General features: G+C 41.4%; 1 protein-coding gene across 1 annotated transcript in view; it reads left to right on the forward strand.

Moving 5' to 3' along the window:
- LOC135225345 (CBP80/20-dependent translation initiation factor-like) overlaps positions 1 to 25,721 on the forward strand; it is a 152,091-nt gene that overhangs the window by 73,554 nt on the left and 52,816 nt on the right. The window contains exon 3 of the mRNA XM_064264682.1: positions 12,677 to 12,806. Within this exon, the coding sequence (XP_064120752.1) occupies positions 12,677 to 12,806 (130 nt within the window). The remainder of the gene's footprint in view (positions 1 to 12,676; positions 12,807 to 25,721) is intronic.

Genomic DNA, 25,721 nt, shown 5'->3' on the forward strand with positions numbered 1-25,721 from the left:
TTTAGGGTGCTTATGCGCCGATAAGTGGTTAATGGCGCGCTTCTGTTAGGTATGTATTGGTGCTGATAACTGGAAATCAGTGCATTATGGTGCTGAAAATCGCAAATTTTCGGGCGCTGTGCTAGACAAAAGCCATAAAACCAGATTGCTCGTAAGAGTCCACCAACAACCGGGAACTGCCTGTATCAGCAAGTTCAGGGAGGATGCATGATTGTTCCAGTCTCAGCAGGAACAAACTCCTTGGCATTGGCAAGTCATTCTCTGTCACTTGTCTTCTTGGGAGAAGCTGATCCCTCATGGGTAGCTTCACCTTCGTTCCCTTCAGTGTAGAATGGAGGAGTTCTGGTCTCTGGCATGAGACTCCAATACCTTCCCATTCCTCTCTCAAAGGAAGTGAGATCGGACTTAGCCTGGTGGCTGGACAACAGGAACCTCATAATAGGAGTATCACTATACTACACACCCCTTCCACCCCCAAAATGCTTCTATTCTCGGATGCATCAGGAGAGCAATGGGATGCACATCTGGAGGAGTTGCTAGCTTCCTGTGTAGGGGTTCAGAATGAGAAGTAAGTATTACCTCATCAATATCCTAGAACTCAAGGTAGCTTTCCTGAGTCTCCAAGACTTTCAGGATTGAGTGTGGGGGGGGACTCCATGGTGCTGATGAGCAACACTGTCAACATGCAGGGGAGACTGGTATTCCTTTATCTTCAGAAGTTGACAGTGCAGGTGCACGAGTGGGCAGTAGCTCACCCAGGCATCAGCCAGATGCATTCCAGGCAAGAGGGACATAGTGGCAGACAAATTCAGTCGCTAGTGGTCCCTACACCCAGATTTTGTGGAAAGAATGTTGAACCTTTGGGGATGACCAGTGATAGACCCCCAACCCATGGACAGCAGCAGAAGACACCTTTCAGCCCCTTTGGAACAGTCTCAAAGGATGCACTTGTCCTCTGATCTGTTGGATTCATCTAGTGGTTAACAGGGTAATGATCACCCTGAATCTCAGGATGACCCCAGTGGCTTCCAAATGGCCATATGCCAGATGGTAAATGGACCTGCTAGCTCTGCTAACTGAGGCACAGTGAGAGATTCCTATCTGGCACTACCGCATTTACCAGTTGCACATTGTGAGGTTCCACCAGTCATTTGGAAACTATTTCTTCATGGCTGGAGACCATTCAGTATCTCTTATCTAGATACCTTTGCAAGTCCTCTGCGGCGGTGTACCAGAGGAAATGGGCCGTCTTCTGTTGTTGGTGTCATAGACAGGGTATACATATCTCTGGTTGGAGCTACTATTCCTACTATTCAGTAGGTAGTGGACTTTCTCGTCTTCCTTCACCAAGAGAAACTTTTCTCCATCTTGGCTGTTAAGGGATACAGGGTTACCCTGGGCCTAGCCCTGTTCCTGAAAGGTGTCAATCTCTCCTATTTGTGGGAGATCTCTATGTTGATGAGAAACTTCGAAAAGTCTTGCCCTCCCAGGGAACTCAGGTCCCCTGAGTCGGATGTTACTCTATCTTCGGAGCCTGACTCATTACCCTACAAGCACTTACAAGAGTCGTCAGGCAAGGATCTGACCCTCAAGACTGTCTTCTTGCTTGCCCTGGCATCAGCAAAGAGAGTAGGTGAACCACATTACCTTTCTTTTGACATTAGCAATCGAGGGGGATAGGGCTCTGTCATGCTCAAATTTGTCCTGGAATTTATAGCAAAGACTAAATCTGTCGGGCCCAGACACCAGATTTGAGTCCTCGATCCCCTCCTTGGAGGAATTTTTTGTTAGTGAACCAGGCCTAGGTGTCGAAACTCTTCTTTAGTATGTTAGCATGAACTGGCTCAACCAAGAAAGAGGTGTCCCAAGAGCACCATTTCTTTCTGGCTTTGTTAGATGATCCAATGGATGTACAGGGGGTCCTCGAGTTACGACGTTGATCCGTTCTTAAGATGCGTCGTAACATGATTTTCAGCGTAAGTCGGAACATTAAAAAATACCACATGATTTAATGTAAATACCTATCAATAACAACGAGAGAACAATTCCTTACCTTTATTAATTTGATTGGCTTGCACACTGGAGAGGAAGCTGCGGTGCTGGAGAGACTAGGGGAGGTTAGTGAAGAGAAAAAGAACCTCCAGAAGATGCTGGAGATGCTGAGGCAGGTGATTCTTGAGGTGAGGCAGAACATACTACTGGAGATGCTGAGGCAGGTGATTCTTGAGGTGAGGCAGAACATACTACTGGAGATGCTGGGGCAGGTGAGTCTTTAGGTGAGGGAGAACCTACAGAAGGTGCTGGAGATACTGGGGCAGGTGAGTCTGGGTTAGCAGAACATTCAGAAGGTGCTGGAGATTGTGGGGCAGGCGAGTCTGGATTAGCAGAGGCAGCTGAGGTAGAGGGTACAGGATCTCCTGCAGGCCTCTCTACCTTCTTAAAATACTGCTCCAGGTTAGTCTGAACAGAGAGCGACCTCTTTTCATCCAAGATCTCCTTGTAACACTGCATCAAATCCTGTCCAAGTTGGGATCCTGAGCCTCAAAAGTTGACAACGCTTGCTGCAACTCTGCAAAACCTCTTGTCAAGTCCTGCCTTGTGAAAGCCTTAGGCTCTGGGGTGGGTGCTTTCTTCTTCTTCCTCTATCATCTGCTTCTCCAGTTGTATCAGGTCCTCAGCAGATAACTCCTCGCCATGAGACTCCAGCAGCTCTGTAACATCATCAACCTCCATCTCCAAATTGATTTCCTTACTCAGGGCAACAACGTTCTTGACAACTAGCTGAACTGTGTCCTCAAACCCATGGAAATCATTCACAAATTGAGGGCAAATTTTCTTCCAGACACCATTCATGTTTGTTTGCTTAACCTCCTCCCAGGAATTAGCAATGTTCTTTACAGCGTCAAGGATGTTGTAAGATTTCCAAAAGTCCTTCAGAGTCAAGTCCTTCTTGGTTTCAGTTGCCTGTAAAGCCATAGCAATTGTCCTTCGTAGGTAGTAGGCCGTGAACGAAGCAATCACTCCTTGGTCCATAGGCTGTAAAAGGGCCGTGGTATTAGGTGGAAGGTAAACCACCTTGACATTAGGGTTGAAGTCTCCCAGCTGGGCAGGGTGTCCAGGGGCATTGTCCAGCACTAGCAACACCTTAAAGGGGATACCCTTGGAGGCGCAATACCGCTCCACACTTGGAACAAAATGGTTTACGAACCAGTCCTCAAACACTGCAAGTGTCACCCATGCCTTCTTGTTGGACTTCCAAATTACGGTAGGTGTTGACCCTTCCAAATGCCCTTGAGTGCCCTTGGATTTTCAGCCTGATACACCAACAAGGGCTTCAGTTTGAAGTCGCCAGCAGCATTACCCCCAAGAAGTAAAGTTAGCCTCTCCTTGCTGGCTTTATGACCGGGTGCTGACTTCTCCTCCTTGGCAATGTAAGTGCGGTTAGGCATACGTTTCCAAAACAAACCTGTCTCGTCTACGTTAAACACTTGCTGAGCAGAATAACCCCCCTCCTTAATTATCTCAGACAACGCTTTAGGAAATTCACTCGCTGCTTTCTCATCCCCACTAGCAGCTTCACCTTGCACTTTAAGGTTATGGTAATTGGCCCGAGCCTTAAATCGCATAAACCAACCCCTACTAGCCACAAACTCTTCACTTTCACTTCCCTCCCCCTTTTCTTTTTTCAACGCTTCAAACAATCTTTTCGCCTTCTCCTGAATCACCATAAGGCTGACTGGGATACGCCGTTGATTTTGGTCTTCCAACCAAAGCACCAATAACCTTTCCATTTCAATTATTAGACCACTACGCTGCTTAGTTATCACTGTCGCTTTCATAGGAGCAGATCCTTTCACATGTTCAACGATGCGCTCTTTATCTTTGATAATGGTAGCAACGGTCGAACGGCTAAGGCCAAGCGAGCGGCCAATGTTTGTTGGCGTTTCTCCCTTCTCAGATCGCTTTATAATGTCCACTTTAATTTCCATGGTGATGGCCTTTCTTTTCTTCGATGCACTACCATCAGAAGAGTCCGCCTTGCGCTTGGGAGCCATAACAAAGAGCAAAAAGTTACAAAAACGATACAACACGAGGGGGAGAGAGGCAGTGTAAACAACCAAAATGGCGTATGGGCGAGGAATGAGCGTAGCAAAGCGACGCCGTCCTCTCCCCCACAAAGCGTATTCTTCCGCCGTGCGCCCGGAACTAGTTCGCGTTTGTTTACGTCGCTTACGACGCTAAACCGCGTAAGACGGAACGACGCAAAATATTATTTTTTATATTTAATGGGGGCACGTTCGTAACCACGAAACATCGTAAGTCGAGACCGGCGTAACCCGAGGACTTACTGTACTCTACATCTGACAGAGAGCGACATACATTCTGGGCCAGAGCTTACGAGGTCAGGGGTATTGGTACATCCCTCACATTCAGGAAGAATCTGTCTGTTCATCAGGTACTGAAGGCAAGAGTATGGTTGCAATCATTCATGTTCACCTCCTACCTATGAGACATTGCATACAGGTCCTTGGACACTTTCTTTGGGTCCTGTGGTGGCTGCTCAATTTGTGTAGCTCATCCAGTTTTCCTGGCATCTTGCCTAAGATGTATGGTTGCAAAAGAGCAATTATATGTGACTATCCTCCTCCCTAGATCTTTTATACCCCTCCTCTTCCTGCAGGCAGAGGATTGGTTAGAAAACCGGCATGCGCTGGATTGGGCTTGATGCAGGTGAGTTACATTTCCAAGCATCCTTTCTATTATCTGTTCATCAGGTACTGAAGGCAAGAGTGTGGTCGCAATAGACCATGTTCACCTTGTACCTACGAGACGTTGCATATAGGTCCTTGTACACTTTCCTTGGGTCCTGTAGTGGCTGTTCAATTTGTGTAGCTCATCCAGTTTCCCTAGCATCTTGCCTAAGATGGATGGTTGCAAAAGAGCAATTATGTGTGACTATCCTCCTCCCTAGATCTTTTATAACCCCCCTCCTCTTGTGGGCAGAGGATTGGTTAGAAAACCGTTATGCGCTGGATTGGGCTTGATGCAGGTGAGTTACATTTCCAAGCATCCTTTCTATTATTTAATGTACTGTAGGGTTATAGCAGCAGGTCCTACCCTCCTCTAGCAAGGGGACAGATTTACTGTCGATAAAACAAACCTGTTGGTTATCTTTAGTTTTATTGTCTCCAACATTAAAGGTTCATCCTGACCTTTTTCTAATGTATGCTTTTCAAACCCATTAATTCAAAAGTCTGGTATGTACGTAGTTGAAATTTTATTATATGTTCAACAGGTCAGAGGCATGGGACTCCATCCTTTGCTGAACATGACTAGGAAGAGAGACCCATGTGAGACGAACCACTAGTCGGTTCAGAATCTTACTTGGAATCCTCCCACCAAAAAGTAAGTTTTCCATATTTAAAGACCAAGGATTTGTATTTATGTAGGAACAAAGGACAAATTTTAAAGTAATTTTTATTTTTATACATTCAACTTCCCTGCCAGATATATACTTAGCTATAGACTCCGTCGTCTCCGACAGAATTTCAAATTTCGCGGCACACGCTACAGGTAGGTCAGGTGATCTACCGCCCTGCCCTGGGTGGCAGGACTAGGAACCATCCCCGTTTTCTAATCAGAATTCTTCTGTTGCCCGGACCATCAACATTGTTGTTGGTTCCTCTCGATTGGTTTTTCTTTTTTCACCGGCAATTGATCTTCTTGACCGTTTTGGACGTGACGCGACTTTTGGTGGACTGTTTTGTGGACTTGATTTTGGAATTTTCTTTAATAATGTCTGACTCTGGTATGGTTGTGAGACGTTGTGTGAATGTAGGCTGTAAGGTGAGGTTGCCGAAAGCTTCGGTAGACCCTCACACGGTATGCAAGAGGTGCAGGGAGTATGAATGTTCTTTTACTAATACTAGTAAGGAATGTGAGAACTTGAGTGAGAACGAATGGAAGAATCTAACTAATTATTTAAAAAAGTTAGAAGAGAAAGAGTGAGGAAGGCTTCTCATAGAAGTTTAAGTAGTTCTAGATCTGAACTAATTCCAAGCTTGGGATCTTCCCCAAGGGTAAGTATTGCTACTTCTCCTTCCATTGCAGCCCCTTCTCCTATTGCAGAACCTGTAGATCCAGCAAAAGAACTTGCAGATCTAAAAGCAGCCTTCAAGTTGATGGAAAACAAAATGGCTGCCATACAAGGTAAGGCTAGTGATTTTTCAGTGGACAGTGATATGAGTGTCCCCAGTGTAGTGGAGGGGGCATCTGGTCGGCTCAGCAACGCTCCTAGGTCTAGACCTCTTCCAAGCTCACATGCCCAGAGGAGAAGGAATGTCGAAAGCCGAAAGGAGGTTGTGGAGAATCCCCACCGATCAGGTGTCCTTCGGCGGTTTCTGTGACACCCCAGACTGCCAAGGACCGCTATTGTAAAAGCGTCCTACGTGAGTGTTTCTCGTCGTCGGGATCTTCATCACCGAGACGTGATTGGAGAGATTCAGATCGATCTCGGCCTCTCAAGAGGAGTTGGAAGGCTCCGTATATTGACTCGAGCCCTGAAAACTTCCCTGAGGAGTCTCCATCGGGAGTGAAGAAGGCAAGAAGAGCCATTCTTTCAACCAGAGTGAGAAGGAGGCAGGAGGTGGAGGCGGATGGGACTCCCCTCCCCTCCTCCCTCCCCTCCTCCCGAAGAGGATAAAGAGGAGGCTACAAAGAGGTTCATGATGGCGATGCAGGAACAGATTTCGTCGTTTGTAGGAGTCCTGTCAAAGGAGCCTCCTAGAAGGAAGACACTTCCCTTCCTATTAAAAGATCCTCCAGACGTATGGAGGTATCTGCCTCCAGGATCGATACTCCTACTCGAGGTGAGGTTTCCGGTACGAACCTGGATGAAACGATCAGACGTCTGGCACCGGCCAGGAGTGAGGAGTCACCCAGGAGGCAGGAGCCAAGAGCCAGGAGTGAGGAGTGAGGAGTCAACCAGGAGGCAGGAGCCCAGAGCCAGGAGTGTAGAGGCATCCAGGCAAGAGGCAGGAGCCAGGAGGCAAGGACCGGAGGCAAGAGCCAGGAGGCAAGAGGCAGGAGGCAGGAGCCAGCAGGACCAGGAGTCCAGGAGTCAGGAGGATGAGCCAGGAGTCAGAGGCAGGAGCCGGAGTCCGGAGGCATGAGTCAGGAGCAGGAGTCGGAGTCAGGAGCAGGATTCAGGAGCAGGAGTCAGGAGCAGAGTCAAGAGCAGGAGGCAAGAGTCAAGAGCCAGGAGCAAGAGTCGGGGACTCGTTCCTGGAGGTTATGACTCTTCTCCAAATAGGAGCTCCTCTCCTTCAGAACATAGGAGGTCTTGGAAGGACTCTCCCTCCCAAACGTGAACTTTCTCCTTCGTCTGATCGAGGGTTCGACGAATTGTCTGATGACGAACCTCCTGCTAATGAGGGACTTTCTAGTTATAAAGTCTTAGCCTCATTACTACTTCAAGAGTTTGGAGATTCTCTTAGTCCGGCGGCTCCTCCTTCTCCTCGTTCGCTCTTTTCGAGCTCACCTACGGCAAAATCGTCGGCCTTTTTAAAAATGAAGCCTGCGATATCTATGAAGAAGGCACTCCATTCTTTAGATTCTTGGATGGACAAGAAGAAGGAGTTAGGAAAGACGGTATTCTGCATGCCTCCTTCCAGATTGCACGGGAAGAGAGGTATTTGGTATGGGACAGGAGAGACTATGGGTCTTTCTCTACCTGCCTCTGCAGATGCCGACTTTTCCAATTTAGTGGAGGCCTCTAGACGTCACTCCTTAGGATCGGTCAGAGCGACGTGGAGCACTTCAGAGTTGAACCACTTTCTAAAGGGACTTTTTGTCACTTTTGAGGTGTTCAATTTTCTGGATTGGTCACTCGGAGTTCTGGCCAACAAATCTAAGGATCCGGAGTTTCTGAAAAACCCAGAAATTCTCCATAGCGTCCTGTCCTGCATGGACAAGGCAGTACAGGACGGTTCGGGTGAAGTGGCTTCCCTTTTTGGTGCTGGTCTCCTGAAAAAGAGATCAGTTTATGGATCCCTATTATCGAAAGGGGTTTCTCCGAGCCAGAGGACTGCCTTACTGTTCGCCCCTCTATCAGATCATCTGTTTCCTTCTCAGTTAGTGAAGGATATATCTCGCTCGCTAACTGAGAAGGCGACACAAGACCTACTAACGCAAACGTCCAAGAAAGGACGCCCTGTAGTGTCGACGGTTAAGAAGGAATCTCGTCCTCCTCAGCAGCCCTTTCGTGGAGGTGCAGCGGCTCGTCCCCCTGCCAGAAAGAAGAGCTCTGAAAAGAGAGGAAGGTCTTCATTTAGGCCCTTCAAGAAATCAAAGTGACTTGTTGCTCCTCCAAGCACCAGTGGGCGCCAGACTCCTGAACTTTGCAGGAGTATGGGCAAAAAGGGGAGCCGACCCTTGTTGGTCAGTGTCGGTCCTGAAGAAGGGATATGTAATCCCCTTCGACGACAGCCCGCCCCTAACATCTACGCCTCGGGAACTGTCAGCGAGGTACAGAGACCCGTTAATGAGAAAGACTCTCCTTCAAATGGTGGAGCAAATGTGGGAAAAAGAGGCCATCGAACTTGTGCAGGATCCACACTCCCCGGGATTTTACAATCGCCTTTTTCTAGTACCAAAGGCATCGGGGGGGGTGGAGGCCAGTTCTGGACGTAAGCGCTCTGAATCGCTTCGTACAGAAAAAGAAGTTTCGCATGGAAACGTCCGCCTCTGTAATGTCGGCTCTTCGTCCAGGAGATTGGATGGTCTCTCTGGACCTGCAAGACGCATATTTCCACGTTCCCATTCACCATTTGTCAAAGAAATATCTTCGCTTTGTAATAGGAGACAAGATCTTTCAGTTCAGGGCTCTGTGCTTCGGTCTGTCTACAGCCCCACAAGTATTCACCAACCTGATGGCGAATGTAGCAAGATGGCTTCACCTAGAGGGGATAAACATCTCCCTCTACTTGGACGACTGGCTGATCAGGGCCAAGTCGAAGATTCAGTGCTTGGAGGACTTAGAAGTAACAAGGAACATGATAGATTCGCTAGGGTTGCTCGTCAACCTCGAGAAGTCACAACTGATCCCCAGCCAGAACTTGGTCTATCTGGGGATTCAGATGGATTCTCGGGGTTTTCGGGTATATCCTTCGCGAGAAAGAATCGCTCGAGGTTTGTCGAGAATCTCGAGCTTCTTAGAGAGAAAGAACAGCTCAGCGAGGGATTACCTGAGCCTTTTAGGGACCCTGTCCTCATTGGAAAAGTTCTTCTCGCTAGGGAGACTTCACCTTCGCCCTCTTCAGTTTTCCTCAAAGAGGTGTGGAGTTGGAAGACGGGTCAACTCTCGGACATCTTCCAACTTCCACAAGAAGTAAAAGATCATCTGAAGTGGTGGATCCCTCCGCTTCAAAAGAACGAAGGCGTATCGCTCGCTCTGCAGAACCCAGACCAAGTGTTATTTACCGACGCTTCGGAGTCGGGATGGGGAGCGACGCTAGGAGCAAGGGAGGTGTCAGGCACCTGGACAAAGGAACAGGTGTCCTGGCACATCAATTGCAAGGAACTTGTGGCCATACACCTAGCCTTAAAGTTCTTCGAAGAGATAGTCAGAGACGGGGTGATACAGATAAACTCGGACAACACCACGGCTCTGGCTTACATACGCAAGCAAGGAGGCACGCACTCTTTCTCCCTCTATCAGTTGACAAGACACCTGTTAACCTGGACGGAAGAAAGAGGCATAACTCTCCTCACAAGGTTTGTTCAAGGGATCAAGAATGTGAGAGCGGACAGACTGAGCAGGAGAAATCAGGTTCTTCCCACAGAATGGACTCTACACGAAGAAGTGTGTCGAAGTCTTTGGTCCCTGTGGGGAGACCTCACATAGACCTGTTTGCGACGTTCCTCTCCAAAAGAATAGAGATCTTTTGCTCTCTAGTGGAAGATCCGAGAGCCTTCGCAATAGACGCGTTTCTCATGGATTGGTCGGGTGTGGACGCATACGCCTTTCCCCCGTCAAAATCCTGGGGGAAGTGCTCAGGAAGTTCGTAGCTTCGAAGAGCACGAAGTTGACTCTTAGCCCCATTTTGGCCAGCCCAGGAATGGTTCACGGAGGTACTGGAGTGGATAGTGGACTTCCCCAGATCGCTTCCAAACAGACACGATCTACTCAGACAACCCCACTTCGAGAGGTTTCATCACAACCTCCCAGGTCTCGCTCTGACTGCCTTTCGACTATCGAAAGACTTGTCAGAGCGAGAGGCTTTTCTCGCAAGGCTGCGGGCTCTATCGCTAGAGCCCGCAGAGCTTCGACGAGAAGAGTATACCAGTCAAAGTGGGAAGTCTTTAGGAGGTGGTGTAAGGGTCAGAAGCTGTCCTCCTCCAGTACCTCTATAGTGAATATTGCCGATTTCCTCCTCTTTCTGAGAGAGGAATCACACCTATCTGTCTCGACAATAAAAGGATACAGAAGCATGCTGTCTTCAGTATTCAGGAATCGAGGCCTGGACATTGCTAACGACAAAGATCTACACGATCTAATTAGATCTTTTGAGACTTCGAAAGCAGCTACTCCTAGAACACCTAGTTGGAATCTAGACGTGGTCCTGAAATTCCTTTCATCGGACAAATTCGAGCCTTTACATCTGGCGTCCTTCCGCGACGTCACTAGGAAATGCTTGTTCCTGGTGGCTCTCGCTACAGCCAAGAGGACGAGCGAATTACACGCTCTGGATTCCACGGTGGGGTTCAAAGGAGATGCTGCCATCTGTTCTTTCCAGACAATGTTTCTGGCAAAGAACGAAAACCCGTCAAAACCTTGGCCCAGAAGTTTTGAGGTAAAAGGCCTATCTAACCTTGTAGGCAGAGAGATAGAGAGATCTCTCTGTCCAGTGAGAGCTCTTAAATACTATTTAGAGAGGAAGAGACAGATGGGAGCTTGTCAACAAGGTCTTTGGTGTGCGGTGAAGAACCCCAAAAGACTCATGTCCAAGAACGCCTTGGCTTTCTTTGTGAGAAGCATTATTACGGACGCTCACAAGAACTGCTCGGAGGAATCCTTCGGTCTTCTAAAGGTCAAGACTCATGAAGTGAGGGCAGTAGCAACGTCTTTGGCGTTCCAAAAGAATATGTCTCTAAAGAAGATCATTGAGACTACATATTGGAGGTGCAATTCAGTGTTTGCATCTCATTATCTGAAGGATGTGAGAGTGACCTATGAGAAGTGCTTCTCGCTAGGTCCTTTTGTATCAGCAGATACAGTACTGGGTCTTGGAGCAAAGACTGATCCTTAATTTGTGTTCTTATCGTACAAAACCCTCTTGTCAGATATGTGCTTGGTTTTCTATTAGCAAGCTCACTACTGTCGCACGGGAGCAGAGTGTCATTGCTGGTAGGGGATCAAGGGTATGTATGACTAGTAGGGGAGTACAAATTTTTTTTTTTATATTTTGTAATGAAAGTGTAATTATGTTTCGAGTTTTTGGTGTTTGTAAGGAGTTCGGGGATAACTCCCTTACAATCTTAGAACTAACATGGATGTTAGGATCAGGTGATCGGGATCGGTTTTGTGCTCCTTGAACAAGGTGTATTGTCATGTTAGTGGAATAGCACCCAATGACAAAGGCCTTTAGGCTCTGCCGAGTAAGTGGATAAGACCCCATTGGCAGACCCACAAGAACTCTTAGCCATAGATCAATATCTCGCTGAGGCTCTTGAGGCTAAGCAGACTCCAAGGCAGTAGCCGCGAAGTCTTCAGCCTAATAAGGTAGGAACCAAGGTTTATTAATACCTACAACATATGTTGTTTACCTGTCTATTTCAGTTGTTAGCTGTCTCTTACCCACCACCAATGGGTGCTAATCAGCTAAGTATATATCTGGCAGGGAAGTTGAATGTATAAAAATGATATTGTCATGTTACAATAAAGTTTTATACATACTTACCTGACAGATATATACGATTAATGGCCCACCCAGCCTCCCCGCAGGAGACAGGTGGAAGAGAAGAATTCTGATTAGAAAACGGGGATGGTTCCTAGTCCTGCCACCCAGGGCAGGGCGGTAGATCACCTGACCTACCTGTAGCGTGTGCCGCGAAATTTGAAATTCTGTCAGAGACGACGGAGTCTATAGCTAAGTATATATCTGTCAGGTAAGTATGTATAAAACTTTATTGTAACATGACAATATCATTTTTCCTAACAAACAAACCTGAGGTCTTTACATACACTGCCCACCTCAAGCCACCCCTTATTCTGTTACCTGGGCCAGAAGGTAAGCGAAAGCATTGCCAAACAGAAGTGTGGGACTCCCCACCCTGCTGTCGGTAGTTAACTTCTTAACAGCGTTGTTAAGTAGGAACAAATGACAAATTTTAAAGTAATCTCTATTTTTCCTAACAAACAAACCTGAGGTCTTTACATACACTGCCCACCTCAAGCCACCCCTCATTTTGTTACCTGGGCCAGAAGGTAAGTGAAAGCATTGCCAAACAGAAGTGTGGAACTCCCCACCCTGCTGTTGCTAGTTAACTAGTATTTAACAGCGATGTTAACTATTGAATGGTCAGTTTCCAGCTGCACAAAAAGTATTTTCCATGTGTAAAGATGAATGAGATGCTACAGTATTGTTTTTAACTCCCCCTTTTTTTTCTATTACAGATGATGAAATTAATCCTGCTGTAGTCAGTCTCATTGATAACATCCTTAGCATCAAATCTCCAGATGATATCCAGGTTTCAAAAGTGGCTGTTGAACTTAAGGATACTGTCAAAAAGTTTGACGATCTTCAGTGAGTACAGGAGATTCTATTTCTTGCAAAATTAGATACTGTATTGCCATGGTTGTTTCAAGAGCATGTTACTGTAAATACCTAAAGTTATGGGCTACCCTTAGGAAAAATGATGAGTGATATTAGAAATTGCAGCATTACAATATGTATGTGTCAACAATGCATTACAATATGTGTGTGTCAACAATGAAATCCTTTTTGTTCATACGCGGAACAAACCTTCAGTCTTAACAATAGGATAATCTGAAAACAAGTTAAAAACAATCAAAGATTGTAAAGCAAGGAATCTGTGGCATCTGGCAACCTATACATATAGGAGGTGGAAGCTGGTCACCGACCAAACTTTGGGCCTTGGAGAGTAGTTGCATTATGCTCTCCTTCCCAAGCGGATTGCTTTGTTTGCCTGTTATTTCTTTGCATTTTAGAGTGTCTGTCTGTCTGTCTGTCCTTTGATCATGGATTCCTCCAAGAGTTTCAAGCCCCGTCAGTGTATGTGTCTGGGGGTTCAGGGTTGATGTGACGGTCCCAAGAGTCTGTGCATGCAGTGAGACTGGTATAGGGCCACCCATTCAGTTCTTTTGAGAGGTTTTGGCCTCAACAAGGACTGGAATGCATCAGAGGTTGGTACCGGCCCTCACCAGTCAGGTGCATGCTCAACTAAACCCAGGTCACACCAGCCAGTCACGGTGGCAGCGAGAGTTTTATAACCCTCCTTGGGAAAGCTTTTCTCCAGGGCGAGAACACTCTCCTAGACTCTCATTGTGGCCATTACCAACTCGCTTCTCCTGCTAATTCTTTTAGCAAGGCAAGTGAGAGACTCCAATCTTCCTCACCTATTCCCTCTACTTACTATGGCTACACCAGGAGGGACGAGGTGAATAGAAGGGATCTTGCAGAGTACTCTACACAGGATTCAGTGTCAGGGGACTACTTTCCTGGAAGGTTCTCGGGGTTCCACCGGATTTACATCCACATTGTTGACAAAGGATCTTCCGTCAATGGCAGAGAAACCCCTCACCGTCTTAACATTTGGTGTTTAGATTCTAGGGATTCGAACACCTGAAGACTATGTTCCCCCTGGCTCTTTCTGTCCTTTGGATGGATTCCAATTCACAGTTCCCTATGGGCTCTTGCGTTTTGGGAGCCACAAGTGCATACAGTAGGGCCTCGTTAATCGCGGGGGATAGGGCCCAGAACCCCCCGTGATAAGTAAATACCTGTGTTATCCTGGTACCCCCCCTAAAAATTGCTTTAAACTGCCTACTTTAATAATTAACCCACCCAAGACCACTATTTCAATGTTTATAACTGCCTACTTTAGTTCAAGCACCAAATATGTCTTCAACTATCACCTTAAACTAAATTCAAGACAGTTTCAAAGTTATTCTTTCCTATCTTCAATTTCCCCTTCATCGGATCAGCAAACAAAAGTATAATTACCTAACAATTCCTTTCTATTTTCATGATTTGGCTGCTGCACCAAACTAAAAGTACATAGTATATCTATTTCGTGAATGAACATATTTATGATAAAAAAAAAACATGATTTACTGTAATGATTACAGCACCCAACTATAATATTAATGTATAAACAGCAAAATACAGCAATAAAAATATATTTTTGTCTTTTGTTTACGTTTAGAATCAGCTGATGCACGTTTATTACCGAAAGAATTATTTTGGAAAACAATTTAGTTGCTAAAAGAAACTAATTTATTAATGGAATTATTATTATTTTTAACTTTGTACATAATAGTTTATGATATTATGATACAGTAATTCATATTTCATTGAGAGAGAGAGAGAGAGAGAGAGAGAGAGAGAGAGAGAGAGAGAGAGAGAGAGAGAGAGCAGCTTGGGATGAGAGTAACTGTTGAATAGCTTGAGAGAGCAGCTTGGGACGGGAATACTGTTACTAGCTTAGCTGGAGAATAACACAATGAAATTTGTATTTTAAATATTTTTATGGTGATAAGAAATGAAACATGGATAGTGATAAGATATTCTTTTGTATACTGTTATAATGTGAAAATCATTGAGTCAACTATAAAAGTTGTATTGAAGCAATTTCGTAAATCACAGAATAATAGATCAGTAATATAGTTTTTTCTGTAAGTGATGAGAGAGAGAGAGAGAGAGAGAGAGAGAGAGAGAGAGAGAGAGAGAGAGAGAGAGAGACATTTTGCTCTTTACATTCATAGTATTTGAAAATTTGTAAATGAGTGTATCCTAAAAATGCATTTAGTCTTGAAAAGAAGAAGAAAACACAGTAATTAGTGATTCTTGCTCTATGATAAAATTAGAGATTTCGTTAATTTCCTGGGCATATACGTAGTATTTGGGCTCCACAAAAAAAGTAAGTAAAGTGATTTATGACAGAATTTAGAGGATACTTACGTAAAAATAGATCGGTAGTTTGTAGAACGGTGTATCCACTCACATTGTGTAAAAATATTATGTACCAACGAGACTAGGTTTGGTGACGTCACGGTTGTCATACGTATTTTTTTCGTGAATGAATATACATTTATGATAAAAAAATAGTTACTGTACTGCTTAGAGTACCATACTGTAAAATTAATGTAATCACATCAAAATAAAGTAATCATTGCATGCTGTAAACATGTAAAGTGTATTTTTGTCTTTTGAAAAATGCATTCCCCAAGGAATTATTCCTTGAAGAGGCTTTTTATTATGAAGATATGCCAATAATATATAAGATATGCGTTTTATTATGAATATATGACAATAATATATAAGGTAAAAATGGTTTTATTACATTTACGCTTCATCGCCGATCGCAAACAATAATACGATAATCTATGAGAATTATCGTTTGTATGACTGCAGTGTTCAGAGAAGTTGATTACGTTATACCAAAACAATAATGAAGTTCGAATTGAAAAGTAATGTTTTCCTAAATTTTATTACTACTGTAATTACACTACTACTATTAACATTTCTAAAAGGTTAAGAATGGCAAAGGTGCTGTTAAGTATAACTCAATGTTTACATTTCTGCTGGCCGTTCAACTACAAGTTGATGTCAATGATGTGGAATTATTCCATGAATAGGCTACAATATTATGAAGATATGCCAATAATATATAAGGTGAGAATAGTTTTATTACCTTTATTGTCAGTTAATATCATAATGTGAATCTGTTCATGCATTTGCTGGTTATCGGAACCTGACGAGGCTTAGCCTACAACGGACAAGCCCTCGATGCTGCGATTCATACCAGTGATATAGATTGAGAAGTGGTCCGAGGAAAAACCCGTGATTAACTGAATCCGTGATTCCTGATCCGCGACTAAGCGAGGCCCCACTGTATTCTGGTGAATTGTACTTGCATTCCTGTCTTGAATGTTCATATATAGGACTGGTTTTTACGCCTTTCCTCCTCAATTTCTACAGGAGTCAAGGAGGGACCTCTCCCCGATAATCATTAGATAAAATTCTCAGGTCTCACCGAGCACTTAACCCTTTAACGCCAATTGGACGTATTAAACGTCAACGAAAATTGTCTGTCGGGTGCCGAACCTACGTATGGTACGTCGACAAAAAAAGTTTTTTTTTAAATTTGCGGAAAAAATAGTTGTAGGCCTACTAGGCGAAAACTTTTGAATCGCGCCTTGGGGGATGCTGGGATCAAGCTGTAGTTTTGTTTATGAGCGTGACTCAGGTGCGCATGCGCGAAATGCCTTCTCGCGCCAGCCAGCATCAGCGACGCGTCGTCCGAGAGCGATCTTTTGCCGCAATCGTGTTTTGCCGAATTTTTGGGAGAGTTTGAGTATTTGTGGTGGTACAAGACGTACGTAGAGATGTCTTAACGTCTAATGGAGCGCGAAAAGCGCGTTTTACCTATCGGGAGGGATCGTGTGAGACGTATTTTGGACTTGGATGCTGGCGTGGGACCAAGCACCCAAGATGACCTCGCTCCTCAACACCGTTCCGTGCGGCCTCGTGTGGACGAAAGAGTTCAAGGACCACAACGTGTGTCTCATGTGCCTTTTATAACCCCTAGGAAGCATCAGGGTGTCCTGAGGGGCATTCATAGGCATTTGGGAAGCCTCGAACCAAAGGACATAGACGGCTACTTGTTAGAGCTTGATCAGCAGCATGTCGCAAGTCCCCACTTGATGGCGGTTGGTCATCTAGTGATGAGGACACCACTCCCGATGTTAGTGATGATGAATACTTGCCCCAATGTCAGTACGAGGGTCACATGCCGAAAGTGAGCTCAAATTTAGTGGTTTTAGTTCTTATGAGGGGGAATCTGAGGAGGAGGAGTTGTCGTCTAGTTTTGTCGCCAATGACGTGTGCGAAACCCTGCCCGAGCACGCACACGGGCATGTAGAAGGTCGGAGTGTCGCGCCAGCCAAGGTGAAAGCCAGTCGTCCGAGAACGACGAGGGGTGGTCAGAGGACCCCACCCCACCTAACATGCACCCATTCACGGCAGTACCTGGGCTCACCGTACCTCTTCCTCTCACTGCTCTGGGGTTCATTCAGCTGTTCCTTAAACGGGAATTGCTGGAATACCTGGTAGCAGAGATGGCGGACTACGCTCAGTACTGCTGTGACGAACTACGGACGACATTGTCGTATCGCTGGCAGGGCTGCAACCTCACCGACATGGTGCATTTTTTGAGGCGCCAGTTTTTTTTTGGAATGATGCCTGCTGACGACGTCAGGCAATATTGGAGACGGAATTTTTTTTAAGTACGCCCAATGTGCCTGGCGTTATGCCCCATGATAGTTTCCTGGCGTTGGACAGGTATTTCAACGCCTTCAACTGAAGGGCCATGCTCCGGAATAACCCCGATCGCCTCATCTTTAGTCCGCCCAGTGTTGGAGTACATTCGTGAACGGTGCCAATTTCTCGTGGTCCCTGGCAAGAACCTTTCTTTGGATGAGGGGATGATGCCTTACAAAGGACATCTGAATATAAAAGTGTACAACCCCAAGAAGCCGAAGAAATATGGTGTGAAATTGTTTTGTATTACGGAGTCCAACACTGGATACGTCATGGACTTCTCTGTGTATTCCTTGGTCTTCTCCACGCTGCGTGACACTGTGTTCAGTCTTGTGGAACGTTTCCGTAACCAGGGATACCACCTGTTTATGGATAATTATTGTAACTCGGTATCCCTGGCCCAGGAACTATATGAAGCAGGTGTGCACATCAGTGGTAGCCTTCGGTTGATGCGTGGGGCCCCGAATGTCCTCGAGAGGTTCGCTAGCCATCCGCAACTTCTGGCAAGAGGAGAGACAGAGTGGCGGTGGAAAGGGAGCTGTGTTTGTCATCTGTTGGAAGGGCGTCCGACTTGTCCCCATGATAACGATGAGTCATGAACCCGTCCAAGAAGAGATCGTCCAGCGGAAGAAGACACGCGGCAGGGCCGAGTTATGTATGAGGAGTTTTGTGTCGAGCGGCCTACTGTCATTGGGCACTACAATAGGCACATGGGAGGAGTTAATATCTTTGATCAACTCATCCAGTATTATTCCTTCGCCATGAGAACCAGGAGGTGGACACACAAGCTCCTCAAATACATTCTTCACTTGGCCCTCCAGAATACCTACATCCTCTACTGTGGGCACTATAATCCAGACCTCCGAAGGTTGTGCCACATTCAGTTTCTCAAGGTAGCCGGGAGTGCCCTCATCTACTTTAATCCTGATGAGTGGCCTTCCATCACTGCCCCCTGCCCCAAGCTGCAGATCTGCATCTAGAGGAAAGGGCAGATGTTAGGAGGGCCACCTTCTGTCGTCCTGCTCCTGCCGCTCCTGCTGCCGCCGCCCTTGATGATCCTGCCCCCGCTCAGATTACGACTTCTCGTCGGATAGGGGACCCTGTGTGTCGGCTGCAGCCAGGGGATCACACACTGGAGCTCCTACAAGGACGCAGGCAGAAACAGTGCCGGGTGTGCCATATGAATGGGAGAAGGAGAGACACCCGGTTCTTCTGTCACACCTGCAATATAGCTCTTTGCAGGTTTGGGGAGTGTGACCGCAAGTACCATACTGCGGTCGTATATTGGAGTGCTCCTACCCTAGGGGCAGCAGAGGGCCACCGAAGGGCGGCGGCCCATCAGCAGTAAGGGCGTGCGTCTCCCTCCTCCACCTGTACCTTGTCATGTCGAGAGGAAAAAATGCAAGACTCTTCATTGGAGGAGGGAGGCAACAAGAACAGAACGAAGAGTCAGGATTATGAGTGAGTATTCTGCATTGATTTTATATTTAGTTTTATATTTATTACAATTTTTATATATCTGTATTTATTGATGTATTTTATGTTATTTCATTTTATGCAAAAAAAGTTTCACCTGCATTCCTTTTAGTTATGTATTCGTACCACAATAAAAAAAATTTTAATATATATAGATATATATATATATAGGATATATATATATTATATATATTATATATCTATATATATATATTAAGATATATATATATATATATATATATATTATATATATATATATATATATCTTATATCTATATATATATATTATATATACTATATATATATATATAAGATATATATATATATATATATATATATATATACTATTTATATTATATATAGTATATATATATATTATCATAAATTAATATTTAATATCTTATTTATATTATTATATATATTGTTAATTATATCTATATATATATATTTAATATAAATATATATATAAATACTATATATAATAAATATATATATATATATTAATTTATATATTATATAATTATATTATTACTATTTTATAATATTATATATGATATATAATAATTATATTATATATAAATTCTAATAATATACTAATATATATACTATATAATATATATAACTTAATATTATTATAATATATATTAATATATATATATTATTTATATATATCTAATATTTATATTATATATATATATTATAATATTTATAATAATATATATAATATTATGATATCCATATTATATATATATTATTATACTATAAAATATAATTATTATAATTATATATATATATCTAGATATATAATATGAGATATATATAATTATTATATTATATAATTAATATTATATAGTTATATAAAGTTCTATATATATGTTAATATATCCTATATATATAATAATATAATATCTTTTATTATATATATTATATTAATATATATATAATTTATTATTATATCATACATGATATTTCTAATATAACTATTATATATAACTTAGCTATATATTATCTATCTATTCATATATATTATATCAATTATATTATATATATTCAATTATATTTATATTTAATAAATATAATAGAAGGTATATATATCTATATTATATATATATAATATAATATATGATATATAATATTTAGATTCTATATATATCTATATATTTATCTATGATATAATAATTATATTATATATAATAATCTATTATATATTATATATATATTATATATAGCACTAGAATAATATATATACATATTATACTATATATATATCTATATTAATAATATATTATATATATATATTATATCTATATAATTAATATAATTATATATATATATATATAATATATCTATAATATTAGATATATATTTATATACATATATATAGATATATCATATTGATATATTTTCTATAATTTTGTAATATATAATATAAAATTATTATATATATATAATATCTATACATATATTATAACATATACATATATATATACATTATCTATTATATTATATAAAACAAATAAAAAAGATCGAAGAAATGATTAGAAACATATAATAAAATAAAAAAAAATCTATAATATATCTATATTATACATTAATATACAGTAATATCTGAGATAATCTCTCTAACTCTATAGATATTAACATATATTTAATATATAACATATATTTTAATATATACATATATTATATATCTATATATATTATATATATACAGACACACATATATTAATATCTATTTATATCTATATATTGTATAGATATATTATAAAATATATACGAGACTATTAATATCTTATAATATATATATATATATAATATATATATATATATATATATTATATACACACACACCACATACCATTAATATATATAGATATATATTATATAATATTATATATATATATACTATATGTAATAATATATTATATATATTTGCACCATTTCATATTAGCCGTTATATAGAGTTGTATATATGAAAATGTGCACAATTGCATGTAGAATACAACAAAAAATAATTCAAGGTCGTAGCTTTTATCATTTTTGAAATATTTGCATATAAATCACAATAAATAGAAAAAATTTGACGTTTGGTCAACTTTGACTCGACCGAAATGGTCTAAAAACGCAATTGTAAGCTAAAACTCTTACAGTCTAGTAATATTCAATCATTTAACTTCATTTTGAAATAAATTGGAAGTCTTTAGCACAGTACAGTGGTACCTCGAGATACGAAATTAATCCGTTCTGAGTCAGCCTTCGTATCAAGAGTTTTTCGTATCTTGGAACACATTTTACATGTAAAATGGCTAATCCGTTCCAAGCCCTCCAAAAACACCCCAGTAAATTATATTTCCAGGCCTAAAACACATGTTCTAGGGTTACGACGGAAGAAATACGACTACATAAAGGCAAAATACTGTACATACTTGAGTAATATTCAACTGCATATAATGTTCAACCCCATTTTTACTGCATATATTAGGACTTTAGCATATGTCCCTTAGCAATAAGCCTAGCCTATGTTAGCGGTTGCTACTGTAGCCTAGTCTATGATTCTGACATCTAAACCTAAGAGCTAAAAGCTTAGAATATGCCAATAAAATGTATAAATAATCAGTATGTACTCATTTCAAATAATTATTAATTAATCATTAACTATAATACACAAACAAACAAAAAACAAACCTTCCAATCGATTGTTTACATTCTCAGCTCTTACCCGTCTTACGAGTATCGAACGAGCGCCAAGCAATCATTTTTCCTAGCACACAGAAAGCCATAAATTGTCATTAGTATCTCTCTTCAACTAATGAAACCACCAAACAGTATAATAACCATTCATTTCTATTCTTTATTCTATCTTTACCTAACGGAGATACCGAGTTACTGACAGCTATAATGAAACATACGTAATACGTATGCGTAACATAATAATAAAACAGAAGAAGAATTCTAGAAAATGCGTATTTGTTGGCTGTCTGATTTATTTTATATTTTATGCTATCTAATTCACATTTTTTTTTATTAAATGTATTGCATGTACTCATTTCAAATAATTATTAAGTAACCATTAACTATAATAAACAAACAAAAAAAAGCTTCCAAACGTCTGTTTACATCCAGCACTTACGAGTATCGAACGATCGCCAAGCAATCACTTTTACACAGCAAGCCATAAATTTTCATTCTCTCTCTTCAACTACTGAAACTACCAAACAGTATAATAACCATTCATTTCTATTCTTTATTCTATCTTTATCTAATGTTCTTTTTTATTAAATGTATTGCATGAATACTAAGTTTTTCAATTTACAGCAACCTTTTACCAATAGAATACTTAAAGCACAAGGGGTAGATGCTGACCAATAGGAGAGCAGGACCTTATGGGGTGACTAGCATCAGGAACCAATGGGAGAGCAGGAGGATGGTGGCGATTTTACTCAGTTGGCGGCGCAGGAGTTTTAAAATTGTTCTCGGTGGTCCGGGCGAATCTCGGGACTTTATAGCAACAGCCTTTTGTATCTTGACAACTTTTCGTATGTAGAGCAGTAAAATTTTTCGTATTGGCTTTCGTAACTTGGATTTTTTGTAAGTTGAGCCTTTTGTATCTCGAGGTACTACTGTATTTTGATTTATGGTGAATTTTTGAAAAAAACTTTTTCCTTCCCTCCGTGCGTGGATTCTCCATCGCAAATCTCCGAAATGCTTACGTCACTTTGGCGTAATATTTGCCCCATTTCATATTAGTCGTTATATAGAGTTGTATATATGAAAATGTGTGCAATTGCATGTAGAATACAACAAAAAATAATTCATGGTCGTAGCTTTTAACATTTTCAAAATATTTGCATATAAATCACGATAAATAGAAAAAATTTGACGTTCGGTCAACTTTGACTCCACCAAAATGGTCGAAAAATGCAATTGTATGCTAAAACTCTTACAGTCTAATAATATTCAATCATTTATCTTCATTTTGAAACAAATTGGAAGTCTCTAGCACAGTATTTTGATTTATGGTGAATTTTTGAAAAAAAACCTTTTTCCTTCCCTCCGCGCGTGGATTCTCCACCGCAAATCTCCGAAATGCTTACGTCACATTGTCGTAATATTTGCCCCATTTCATATTAGCCGTTATATAGGATTGTATATATGAAAATGTGCACAATTGCATGTAGAATACAACAAAAAATAATTCATGGTCGTAGCTTTTATCATTTTTGAAATATTTGCATATAAATCACGATATATAGAAAAATTCGACGTTTGGTCAAATTTGACTCGACCAAAATGGTCTAAAAACGCAATTGTAAGCTAAAACTCTTACAGTCTAGTAATATTCAATCATTTATATTCATTTTGAAACAAATTGGAAGTCTCTAGCACAGTACAGTGGACCCCCCGTATTCGCGTTCTCCGGATTCGCGGACTCACTGATTCGCGGATTTTTCTTTGGAACCTATCTAGAAATTATTCGCGGAAGGACTCGCCCATTCGCGGGTTTCTCTGTGGAACATATACATAATTATTCGCGGTCATCCCCGGCTATTCGCGGATGCGAATTTTTATGTGTTTACTATTTGTTCAAGGACATCTCATAATGAAATGGTTATTCTGTTTATTAGACATTCCTTATAAATCTTGATGTAATGAATTGAATAAAAATATCATAGGTATAAATTGGTGAGCAACATAATATGAAATAAAGCTTAACAGAGTGAGTTTGGCAACTGAGAAAATAAACAATCGTATATGTACAGCCATCTCTCTCTCTCTCTCTCTCTCTCTCTCTCTCTCTCTCTCTCTCTCTCTCTCTCTCCTCTCTCTCTCTCTCACAAAATGATAGATAGGAAACAATAACAGAATATGTATTGCTTGAATACGATATGGCAACAAAGTTTTGGTCTGACTGAAGTGTAGAGTTACTTTGACACTGACTTACATGTCATTCCTGGTCATCTCACAGCCACGGATAGACATCAACTTCACAGCCGAGAAAGGCAGTTGTATACAAAATAAATATTTTCCAGATGAAAAAGCAATTGGAGGGCAATGTTATCCCATAAAAAAAAACTCTCGCTTGGATAACTGTAAGATGTAGAAAAGACGAGAGAGATCAAGGCAGGGCGGATGTAGGAAGGGAGATTTAAGCAGTACCTGGAAATGAAAAACAACCCCCTATACTAATCTTATAATTATAGCCTTAGGGTTTGTCTCAAAGACATTCAAAGGTGTGTCACACACGTGACAGTTGTTTTTGTAAAATTGGCGTCAGGGCAGATTTTTAAGCACCACTGTGTTAAATATATTATTAATAATTTTTTCATTACCTTCGATAACACGCCAAATTTCACGTTAGATAATCATAAAAATCTCTAGGATTGCGCGACCGCGCAAATTGGAAAACAATGGTGCTAGATTAAATCTGAAAACTCCAGATCTAGCGTGAAATGCTGTAGTTTAGCAACACTGCCATTGAACTTACATAAATACGTATTGGGTCAATTGGGTACGCATTGTGCAGGCAGTACATTTTATGAAATTTTTTAAGATGATTTCTAATTATGATATGTATGTACGTACGTACATAAATTGTTTTAGGATGATGATAAAAGTATGCAGACCATATCTAAAGTACGTAAGACAATGATTATATACATATTTGTAGCAGGGTACGTATTTTTCTGTCTGCGGCACGCAGTACGTACATGTACGTGTATTTTTCATACGTACATAATGAGTATATTTTCGTGACAAAATAAATTTTTTTGATGAAAAAAGCTTTATTAATTTTCAAATATTACAGTTCTGTAATACTTTCATGTAAACACAGCAAAATGTCGGTAACAAAGTCGGGTTTTCTTAAAAGATGCTCTACCCAAGCCAACTTTCCGCAGATAAACAAATCTTATGATGCCGTGACGCCTTCTTAGAGCAGTACCCAAACGAAATGATATTTAAAACGCTATTGGCTGTTGTCTGCACAGCAGCCAATCCAGGAGCAGCATTCATTTTCCTTGTCGCTCATTGGTTGTACACTTGGTGTTGATTGGTTGAACCCTGGCCCCATTTCGCGGAGATGGAATTGTGGGTATCACGCATCTAGTACCCAGCAGCCTCACTGCGCAGAAACTTACGGGTATACGTGAACGTTAAAGCAAAGCTCTTGTGCGTATCAGCAAATATCTGTGTGCATCGTACCAAAAATGGCCCCTAAAAAGCGCCCTGCTCCTTCTAAGGCTTCTGGCCAAGAAGTTAAAAGAAAGAAGACCGTAATGAAGCTTGACGAGAAGGTGAATCTTCTCGATATGTTGAAGGAGGGAAAAAGTTACGCTGCAGTCGGCCGCCATTTCAGTGAATGAGAGCACAGTTAGATATATAAAGAAAAAAGAAAATGAAATAAGAAAAAGTGTTAGTATGACATTCTATGGCACCGCAAAGGCTGTGTCCACAGTGAGAGACAAAACCATTGTGAAAATGGAATCTGCACTCGCGGACTGCAGGAAGAACGTGCCCCTTGACTCTAACATCATACGCCAAAAAGCACGACAGATCTACCAGCAGCTATCAACTCCTACTGCTTCACAAGGTGGTGAGGAAGAGGAAGCCGAAGCCGAAGATGTGGAGGCACTGGAAGGCGATGAAGAAGGGACGTTGGAATTCTTGGGCTTTGGAGAACCA

This window comes from Macrobrachium nipponense, chromosome 20 (assembly GCF_015104395.2).
Source record: "Macrobrachium nipponense isolate FS-2020 chromosome 20, ASM1510439v2, whole genome shotgun sequence".
NCBI classification, from domain to species: domain Eukaryota; kingdom Metazoa; phylum Arthropoda; class Malacostraca; order Decapoda; family Palaemonidae; genus Macrobrachium; species Macrobrachium nipponense.